This window comes from Homarus americanus, unplaced genomic scaffold (genome assembly GCF_018991925.1).
Source record: "Homarus americanus isolate GMGI-L3 unplaced genomic scaffold, GMGI_Hamer_2.0 scaffold57980, whole genome shotgun sequence".
Lineage (NCBI taxonomy): Eukaryota > Metazoa > Arthropoda > Malacostraca > Decapoda > Nephropidae > Homarus > Homarus americanus.
In genome coordinates, this window is record NW_024716703.1 from 23,362,690 (window position 1) to 23,374,232 (window position 11,543).

General features: G+C 40.5%; 2 protein-coding genes across 6 annotated transcripts in view; both read left to right on the forward strand.

Annotated features, from left to right (window-relative positions):
* LOC121858339 (solute carrier family 49 member 4 homolog) overlaps nt 1-11,543 on the forward strand; it is a 121,240-nt gene that overhangs the window by 68,017 nt on the left and 41,680 nt on the right. The window lies entirely within an intron of this gene.
* Nucleotides 1-11,543, forward strand: part of LOC121858338 — a gene marked incomplete at its 5' end in the record, with an annotated part of 38,734 nt that overhangs the window by 10,334 nt on the left and 16,857 nt on the right. The window contains 3 exon segments of the mRNA XM_042354734.1: nt 170-249; nt 439-592; nt 7,050-7,538. Of these exon segments, the coding sequence (XP_042210668.1) occupies nt 170-249; nt 439-592; nt 7,050-7,538 (723 nt within the window).

The following is an 11,543-nucleotide window of genomic DNA, read 5'->3' on the forward strand; positions in this document are numbered from 1 at the left end:
GAAATTTATAAGTTATGGAATTGTGTCCTGAAATATTTCCTCAGAACTAACCTTTGTTTAGCACAAATATGAAGCTGTGAGAAAACAACTGATAAGCAATGCCTAAATTTTTATTACTGTACTTATAAAAAAAAATTATAGATGATGTTTTTATTTTTGCAGGTCAAAGGAAAAACTGAGGAACAAACTTTGGTCAAGATTGATCAAGAAAGGCTCTAATGCAGATGAACCAGCATCCATTGACTTCAGGTGAGATTTATGTCAATACCACCAATGTATTGATTGCTGCTGTGAAAACATCTCCCTACTTTTTTTTTATGCTTGTACTGTATGTTTTTCATGGCTTATAGTTTCACGATAATGAGTAGTTCATTTTCAAAAGTTTCTTATGAATTAGCACAAATTAGAACATGATAGCACGACTCATTACTTCTTCAGCGAGAGCAACTCGAGCAGCGGTGACTCAGACAGGCATGCGACGCCGGTGAGGCTGAGGAAGAAGAAGACACTGAGGAGCACTCGGAAGAAGGTGGGCGTGAGCAGGAGCAGTGTGGCGCAGGTAGTGGACAAGGTCACCACACAGATGAGGATGGTGAGATAACAGAAATATCTCAAACTTAGCACATTATTACCCTAATCATGTACAATACTGCATCAATGATGATAAGAACAGGAAAGGTGAGATTCTTGTGGCGTGGATTGACAAGCGATAAAGAGGAAGGCTTTCTGTTGGGCTATGGACGGATAATTTGATTAATGGTGATTCCCAGAATCCTGACGGCCCATTATAGGCAGTGAGGTAACGGCACACAGAATAGAAAGCCTCTGGTACACACGAAGGCAGTGTGGCTGTCACTACTCTCAACTGCCTACGCTTTCCTACCTTTAAAGTTACGTACTCATTCACAGTTAGGTGATCTCAGGGTGCCCTGGGGTTGAACCAGTGACCCTTAGACTCAGGAGGTGAATGCTGCATCCACTGGGCCACAGCATCCATTTTGTGGATATTATTTGTAACACTTTTATAATAAGACATCCTTTCATATATTCACCAAAAAACCAACCAACCAGCTTGGTTTGAACTTATAAATATACACAATAGTAGGTGTGAATACATAAGATGTAAGAACACTGTATACAGTTATCTGCCCCACAAGACTGAGAGCCAGTGTTCATATGAACGTGTGTCTCGTGTTCCCTAATTTAACTTTTGACTTTACGAGAAACTGAATGGCTGGCTAAATGATAGCAGTCACTGAATAATGGTTGTATACTGATGAGTACAGCACTGTCACAAGTGATGCCACTGTGTACCAACACTGATTTAGCAGGGGTAGAAGGTATCATTTTGGACCACTGTATTTCCAGATGTTACCATCTTCTTCAGACTACTTTGGTCAACTCCTTGAACAATCATGGCTGGTTGGAGGGATTTCACCACAGCTCACTAGGTGTACATATTGCCAGTGAGTCTTGATAAACTGACCCAAATAATAACTTAAAAAGCCAGTGTGTTGCAGTGTTACTGTTCTTACACGCCACTTCAGACAACACAGTGCAGGTGTTAGTGCAGCAACATCACACAACACAGGAGACCAACAAACAAGTCTTTTGTCTCAACTAGTTGGACTGATGGTATATCCCCAGGTCAGAAGTAATTATTTCTCCATTTATAATTGTCCCACTGCTGGTAAACTGGTGAGCAGCAGTTGTAGATAACCTTACCACCTAGTCCCTCCAGCTCACACACACACCCATCCATCCATCGTGGGCCAAACCTCCTTACACCCGTATAAAAAAATCACTTATTTCACATTGTTGTTGCTCTCGCCAAATAATTCATCCTTAACGACAGTCTTAACCAAGTCTTGTCTTTTTTAACTCTTTTAAGTTAAAATAGTGATGTCATCAATAGCACCAATCCCTTCATTTAACCTGAGAAAAAAAATCACTAGTACTTGGTCCTTTCCAACAGCCTCCATTCTCTTTCCAAGGTTTATATCTTGATGTTTAGAATGGAGGAGTTTGATCCCCAACCCTTAGATATGATATCCATACACAAATTGTTATGATGGCCATGATACCCATACACAAATTGTTATGATGGCCATGATACCCACATTTACTTTGTACTGTATGACCATAATATCTCTTTGCAATATATTGGTCCTTAGTGTTCCTAGGCATAGTGGTCCTGAGTTTTCCTAGGCATAGTGGTCCTGAGTGTTCCTAGGCAGTGGTCTTGAGTGTTCTTAGGTGTAGTGGTCCTTAAACTTTGTTCATCGTGACCCAAAACAACATAGGTTCACGACCCACAGTATAAAATAATCACAATTAATACAAAAAATAAGTTTTTCTTTAATTTGTTAGTATATACCAGCAAAAAAGCATTGAAACTCAAACTAATAATACTGTGGAACGTTGATTTAACACGAGATTAGTTCCAAGAGAGGTCACTCCCACTAAATCAAATTGTTGTCTCAATGGAATAATTTAGTTTGGTACTTGAGAGAAACACAAAATACGAAAAGACTGAGAGTCTACCCAGATGCACCTCAGCCCATCTCCTAGAATAAACAAAACATTGTTTTTTGTAGTATTATGTGAAAACAAACACTCATAAATCAACACAGCTAAAATTAAGGGATGCGAAATGGTCTGTTTACTGGCTGGGAAGATGGAGGGAGGGGGGAGGGAGGTAAGGTGATATGTTTGACAGTTGATGCCAAGGCCTAGTACAGGTTGTACCTCTCTAGTCCGGCAACCTCGGGACCTGACCGGTGCCGGATCATGGAAATTGCCGGACCATGGAAATTCACCCTTTTCCTGGATAGATAGTGACTTGTGCTTATGCCTGGAAGCACTAGCACCACTTTCTCTGCGTCATGGTCTCTTTGAAGACATATAGAAGGGTTAAATGTCGTATAGTAGCTTCTCAAATTTTGCGAGCTTTTAATTCTTAATGTATTTTATTGGAACATACAAAAAAATAAATAAATAAAAATTTTGACGGCGGAAACTTTAATTTCGACGGGTTTGAACGGCCCGCCAACGTGCAGACGACGTGCATAATTGTGTAAACAGCGTCATTTCTCTTATGTACAAAAGATTCATTATTGTTTATTACTGAATGTCTTTATTACTGAATGTCTTTTTTATTGAATTAATGTTTATGTGTGTAAAATGCGCAATACAATTCATTAATAATACGTAGAAAATTAAAACACACGAGGAAATGACACAGCATTGTTTTCGTTGATTACAAAACCAGTGACTGACTGGTTCTACATATAAAACTGAAGAAAATAAGACCTTGGTTGTAGCTGTAGTAAAATTAATATGGTTGTTTTAAGTAATGTTATTTAATGTTAATAAATGGAACAATAGAATTAGCGAACGATAATGGTAAAGAAAAAGAGAGATCGCATATGTAAGTGCGCATGCGCACACGTGAAAACATATCGTCATTACTTTACATAAGAATATGAAAGTAACACTTATTTACTGTTCATATATATTTTAATTAATGTTTCTGAATTTGTTTTTATTGAATTAATGTACGTGTGTGCAAAATTAACAATACAATTTATTAATAATACGTGGAATATTAGAGGAGACGAGACGGCTGCCGGCATTGTTTATGTTAAAGCTTACGAAACCAGTGACTGATTAGTTCTACATATAAAACTGAAGAAAATAAGACCCTGAATTTAGCTGTAGTAAAATTAATGTAAAAAATGAATATGGTTGCTTGAAGTACCTGTAATGTTATTTAATGTTAATAAATGGAACAATATAAGTAGCTAACCATTAATGGTAAAAAAAAAGTGAGACTGCTCGTATGTAAGTGCGCACATGTGAAAACATATCGTCATTACTCTACATAAGAATATGAAAGCAACACTTATTTACTGCTCATATATATTGAAGGGTTAAATGTTGTACTCTGTATAGACAAGCAGAGAGAGAGAGAGAGCAGCCGAACTGCCGGATGTAAACAAACCTTAATTTCCCGCGGCTTTTTTTTTTTAAGGGGATTAGCCCACCCGGGCATAGGTCACTGACCCACATTGGGGCCTGAGGGGCAAAAATTTAATACTCCTGTAATAATAATAATAATTCAGATAAGTAAAAAAAACAAAAAAAAAAAGCTGCCTATCTACCTATTGGACAAACTAAAATCGTTCCGGACCACGGGAGTTTCCGGACCACAGAATGCTGGACTAGAGAGGTACAACCTGTACTTATTTATTTATCTGTCTTTAAGAGTGACTTTAAGTTTTCTCTTATAAAATATCACTGAACTGACAGGGGAGAATATAATTAACATTGCTGGTATTCTTATAAGATAGTGATTAATTTGAATATAAACATGCTATAGTTTGCACTAGACAAAAATTTTAGTAATCATTTAGTATATTATTTTGAGTGCACATACAGTACAGCTTTGCCCTTAGGACAGTGTAGCGTGCCCAGAGAAACTTTAGGCGCAAAATTTTAAATGTAATGCGCCAGATTGACTCGCCAAAATAGGAAAGATTCACTTTAGATTAAAACATTGTCCTTAATTGTGGGTGTCACTTTAAATCAATAATCTTAAATTGAATAGCTTTAAATCGACGTTCTACTGTACAATAATATAATATCATAAAATGTAAATAATAAAGCTCAAACTAATAATTAATGGTATGAAATCATCATGTGTACCCGTGACAAATGGGGTACCACAGAGCAGGGTATTGAGCTGTTGTTTGTTTGTGTCATAAATGACATGCCAGAAGCTATACAGTCCTCCATACAAATGTTAGTGGACGATGCAAAGCTATTCATGGAAATTAAGAACCAAACAGACTGTGAAGAGCTGCAAAAATATCTCTGTTAATTTCAAGAGTGGCTGAAGAAATGGCCGCTAAGATTAAATGTCATGAAGTGTAAGAAGCTGCACCTGGGACATACCAACGGTAAAGAGGCATATCATACGCCCCAACGGGATGAAGAAACTGCATTAATAGAGACTGAATGTGAAAAGGACCCGGGTGTGTATGTTGACAATGAACTGAAGTATTCAGCCATTGTGCGAAAAAACTAAACTAATGGTCTTATAAGAAGGTCGTTCAGATATTTAGACGGTCCGTCCCTTGTAACACACTTCAAAGAGTGAGGTGCTTCCCCGCCTGGAGTGCTATCACCCTGTCTGGTCCCCGAGATATGATAGGGACTGCCATTTGATTGAAAATGTTCAAAGGAGGGCCACCAGACTGGTGCCTGTATTCTGGCACCTCGGTTATCCAGTAGATTAAGTCGCCTGCAACTGCTTAGATTATACTACAGACAGGCAAGGAGTGACCTAAGTGAGGTGTAGAAACATCTCAAAGGCCTCTACTCAGTCGAGTATCCATTACCTGGAGCTAGCAGATGCCTACCCCACAAAGAGGTCACAGCTAACGGTTGAAGAAGCCACAAATCCAGAAAACTGTCAAAGCAAACTTCTTTCGAGTGAGAATTGTGAACTCTTGGAACTGTCTGCCAGAGAGTGTTGTGAATGCATCAAGTGTGAGCTCTTTCAGGATCAGACTTGACCAACACTGGAGCAGGTTCAGATACATTCAGGCGTCAGTACTTGCTAACACTGTGTAACAGACATGACCAACTGCTCAAGCGGTTAATGAGCCGATCAGTGACGAACAGGATAGAAATTAAAGAAAGAGAGGATTTTCTTTTCTCTAATCCGGGTCTTCAAAGTGAAGTGTTTTGGCAGACAGGTTGCAGCGCAGATCCTGTTTTGAAGCTTCATCTTTGTCAGTGCTAATGTTGACAATTCTGCCTCGAAAACGGTACAGTACATGATGGTGAATGGCAAGAAGACTTTCAGAGCTTTGACAGGAACGATTACTCTTTCATTGAAGAACATGACCTAGAACTGCTTCTTGAAGCTGTGGTGCATTAATTCATCATGTTGTATTTTTATCAGTTGTTACTGCAGACCTAGTGCATTGTTGTCTGGCAAAACTTCCATATTAACATAAGAAAGGATGTAGAACCCAGTAGTATTTCTTGGTAACTTCAGCAGGAATATATTGTTTGAATATTACAGTATTATTCTAAGTGTTTGTTCAAGTGCTCCAAGACACTGCCATGAATGTCCTCTAATGATGGTGATATATTTTCCTCAAATTCTTCTGACAGGTGACTTAAGGACGGGAAGACCCAGTCTTTCCTCACTCCATTTTGCCTTTCCACAACTACAGTTTATCCTTAAATGAGGATAGCTTGTCAGTGAGCTTGATGAAAGTGTGACCCCTACCTTGCATAGAAGCATTCAGGCATTTTATTTCACCGAATAAATCTGTGAAGTGGGTCACTTGAAGCAACAATTTTGGCTCAAGAGAACCTTTCGGCCAAACCATGTTTTGTGAGTGAATTCAAGATTTGAAAATGCATCATTGTAAGTACATTTCTTATCCTGAAAAAAAATATTGGTAAAATGTCAAATTCCAGGAGTAACTCAGCGGTACCTCAATGCAAAAACACACACAAGCAGAAAACAAATTGAGACAAAACAAGGAATGAGATGATTACAGAATTGGCACAGCATGAAAAAAGAGCAATTAAAAGCAAGTGAGAAAAACTAGGATACATAATTACACAGAAGTGTTTAAACAATTATTAAAAACCAGCCATTGCCACAAGCAACACCATGTGTGTTCTGAAGATTGAAGTGAAGCATGTGCAGCCTTAATGACGATGAAGTTCTCGTGACCCATTTGAACAACTTTGAATCTCACGACTCATTCAATCAGCTTGGTGACCCAAATTTGGGTTGCGAACCATAATATAAGAACCACTACCCTAGGGTCATTTATATTGTTTGGAGGCTGAGCATCTCTGCTCCTGGTTTTAACAAGAATAACTTTGAGTTAAACTTAGTATATTGCTACCATCTAATTTCTCATTTTCATGGATTGTATTTTAACTAAATAACTAGGAAAGGTTTTCCTAACAAATGGATGTATTGTGTCTCTTTTGATTTATGTATCACTCTTTTTCAGGATAAGACAGAGCGACGCAGTAAAACTTTACAGCACAGTCGGTCTGGCTCGTCTGGCTCGCCGGTGACCAGTTGCAGAGAACCCTTGGTGGGTGACCGGGTCAGTGGTAGACTGTGTAGTGAAGCTACATCAGGCGACTCGCTTCTCCACGACACAGTTTACAAGCCTCCACTAGATACCAAGCCATGCCTTAAAAAACTACTGGAAAGAATACCAGTCTCCAGCAGTGCACTTGACCTAAGCTCAGGACGTACCAGCCTTAAACCAACCCAGTACAAGCTAGAGGAAGCTTTGCCTACGCCCTGCTCTGCCCCCCCACTGCGCAGGTCCAGTCATAGCCTCATCCGTCCTCCCTTGCAATCCTCCTCAGCCACTCGGGAGTGCTCCTCCTCTTCCCCTGCCCCATCAGAGAAACTCACCACTGGCTCTGTGAACGAGTCTTTAGCACACAGACGCAACAACAACAGACACAGGGATGCCACCAATAATGTACGTCTGCCATCAAAAATATCCCATTATGTACAGTCACATTATATCCTATGAAAGAAGTACTAGACCTTCCTCTGTGTCTATTGCACTCCATAAACTCTTCATGAACATCTACTGTAATTTATTAGGACGCAGACCTAGTGTGTGAGGGTATAGGGACATGTTCTATGAGGGCCTGGGGGGGGGGTATATAAGGATGTATGGGAGTGTGAGGGTATGTGATGACCCAGGGAAGAGTGAGGGCCTGGGCAAATGGGAGGGCCTAGGCAAGTGTGAAGGTACAGGGTAGTGTGAGGGCCCAGGGAGTGTAAGGACCTAGGGAGAGTGAGGACCCAGGGGAGTATGAGGGCCCAGAGGAGTGTGAGGACCTGAGGGTATGTGAGGGCCTGGGGGTATGTGAGGGCCCAGGGGAGTGTGAGGTTCCAGGGAAGTGTGAGGGCCTGGGAGTAAGTAAGGTCCCAGAGTAGTGTGAAGGCCTGGGGGTATATGAGGGCCCAAGGGATTATGAGAACCTGGGGATATGTGAGGGCCCAGGGAAGTGTGGGGGTTCAGGGAAGTGTGAGGGCCTGGGGGTATGCGAGGGTGCAGAGGAGTGTGAGGGGCCCAGGGAAGTGTGAGGACCTGGGGGTATGTGAGGGCCCAGGGGTATATGGGGAAGTGGGAGGCTTAATTTGAAACCAAATGATCTTGATCAAAACTATTAAATTGGAAACATTAACTTTATTCGGCTAGTAAATAGCACGAGTTGTTGCCTGTGCTGTATAGGGTTTACTTCTCAAAGCATAGAACTCACAAAAACAAAAATACCACTACTGCCTCTGTAAGACTCAAACTCACATTACTTACAGGGTCAGCGAGGGCATTACCAACCGCATCATAAATAGCTAAAAGTCATTTGAACCTGACCTGATCTGTTGAAGTTGACCCAGGAACTTGATCTAATCTTACAGTAGGTTTATTTATTCATTGTACAGTTAAAAGCTTACCATCTGAAACGGTTTGAGTTCAAATCCTGCTTCTTGTTCTGTACATCACAGGATGGGGTATGTGGCAGCCAGGTAGATACAGTGCTCGCCTCCTGTCCTGGTTTATGCTTGGAGCAACCCCAAAGTTGTCCAGCTCTGGTTAATATTCTAATTTCAGAGTTAGGAAGGTTAAGGGGTCGAATTCAGTGCCAGCCACACTTTGCACTGTAGGATTAGTTTCTGCATTGCTTTTAACTGGCTGTCAGGTTTTTAGAACTCATTTTTACATTTAAACTGCTTAGTATAGCTTGTGGACACTTAGGTCTATCTCTTATAAGTACCAGCAGGTGCTAGGTTGTTGACCTCACTTCCATCCTGTAACACTCTTTTGTGTTACTGTATTACACTGTGTCCTAGAGTATTACACTGTGTCCTCAGGTATTACACTGTGTCCTAGAGTATTACACTATGTCCTGGAGTATTACACTGTGTCCTCAGGTATTACACTGTGTCCTAGAGTATTACACTGTGTCCTCAGGTATTACACTGTGTCCTAGAGTATTACACTATGTCCTAGAGTATTACACTATGTCCTCAGGTATTACACTGTGTCCTAGAGTATTACACTGTGTCCTCAGGTATTACACTGTGTCCTAGAGTATTACACTATGTCCTGGAGTATTACACTATGTCCTCAGGTAATACACTGTGTCCTAGAGTATTACACTATGTCCTCAGGTATTACACTGTGTCCTAGAGTATTACACTATGTCCTGGAGTATTACACTGTGTCCTCAGGTATTACACTGTGTCCTAGAGTATTACACTGTGTCCTCAGGTATTACACTGTGTCCTAGAGTATTACACTATGTCCTAGAGTATTACACTATGTCCTCAGGTATTACACTGTGTCCTAGAGTATTACACTGTGTCCTCAGGTATTACACTGTGTCCTAGAGTATTACACTATGTCCTGGAGTATTACACTATGTCCTCAGGTAATACACTGTGTCCTAGAGTATTACACTATGTCCTCAGGTATTACACTGTGTCCTAGAGTATTACACTGTGTCCTAGAGTATTACACTGTGTCCTCAGGTATTACACTGTGTCCTAGAGTATTACACTGTGTCCTCAGGTATTACACGGTGTTCTAGAGTATTACACTGTCATCAGGTATTACTTTTACTTTTATCCTCTTCACCACTGATCAGCTCGTTAGCCTCTTGGGCGATTGGTCACGTTTCTGTTACTTTCTTTTTCTTTTATCCTCTTCATTAAATGATCATCTTGTTAGCCGCTTGGGCAATCGGTCACATGTTTGTTACACACTGTTAGCAAGTACTGGGCATGCACCAGCTCCTGAATGTATCTGAACCTGCTTCAGTATTGGTCAAGACTTGTTTTGAAAGAGCTCACACTCGGTGCCACCACAACACTTTCTGGAAGATTGTTCCAAGAGTTCACAACTCTCACCCCGAAAAAGTTTTCCCTCACAGTTTTCTGGGCTTGTGGCTTCTTCAATCTTGAGCTGTGACCCCTTGTGGGGCGAGCATCCGCCAGCTTCAAGTAAGGACACTCGACTGAGTAGTGCCCCTAGAGATGCTTATATACCTCAATTAAGTCACCCCTTACCCGTCTGTAGTATAAACTAGGCAAGTTCAGGCGCTCCAATCTCTCAGGGTAGTTGAGGTGCTGAGGTGCAGGGACCAGTCTGGTGGCCCTCCTTTGAACATTTTCAACCAACTGACAGTCCCAAGCATATCTCGGGGACCAGACGGGGAAGCACTTCACTCTTGAAGATCGTTACGAGAGATGGACTGTCTAGATATCTGAACGACCTTCTTATAAGACCCAATAATTTATTTGCCTCATTTACCTTCTTCTCGCAATGGCCCGAGAACTTCAGCTCATTGTCAACATACACACCTAGGTCCTTCTCACATTCAGTCTCAAATAGTGCAGTTTTACACTGTCCTCAGGTATTACACTGAGTCCTAGAGTATTACAGTGTCCTATAGTATTACACTGTGTCCTAGAGTATTACTGTCTTAAATTACCCTGTATTACACTGTGTCCTCAGGTATTACACTGTGTCTTAGGGTATTATACTGTGTCCTAGAGTATTACAAACTGTTTCCTCAGGTATTACACTGTCCAGGGGTATTACACTGCATCCAAGAGTATTACGCTGTGTCCTAGATTATTACACTGTGTCCTAGAGCATTACATTGTGTCCTGGGGTATACAAATATTTTCTCCGGGTATCAAATTATGTCCCAAGGTATGAAACTACATCTTGGGGCATTACATTGCAGTATATCCTGAGGTACTGTGTTATACATGATGTGGGGACTAGTATTATATATTATGGTATTGATCTACAGTATATAGTGAGATACAATACAGTGCAATATCACAATTTCTTGGGGTTTTATGTTTTGTTCTGAAAAAATTAGGTTATGTTCTCAAGTATCACAAATGCTGTGTCAATTATTTTAACGTGATATATTTCCTTTGCTTTAATTGTTGTCTCTGAACTAAAAACCTGCGTGAATTCCCTTCATTAGATCCTTGTAATATTAGGCAGGAGCTGCTTGAGGTAGGTACATGTGTTTGGTGAAGTATCAGGTTGTTTCATCTCCCAAGTAATACAGTACAATACCCAATTAGTCACCTAGGTGTGCCAGATGCATTTTTATGTTAACACTTGATTGTATGGACTGAGGCAGGACACTTATTGATCAAATGATAATGCACTGGGAGATGGGGAAGGTTTCCTCTTCTGAGACAAGTGAGTGTTGGCAAGCAAACTGCATTTTTACCTATAATAGCAAGAAAGTATTTAGCTGATAGGTTACTGGGCTTCTGCTGTCTGCAATTGTGCCATGTTTACACAGCCATAGCAAATTATTTAAAAAAAAAATTGGACAACATGTAGCTAGCTTAGGCATTTACCAAATTGAACTGGCACATTTCAGTGAAGTATATATGATTTCCCCGGTCATTATTAACAAAATAAAGGTACATCAGAGTTTTT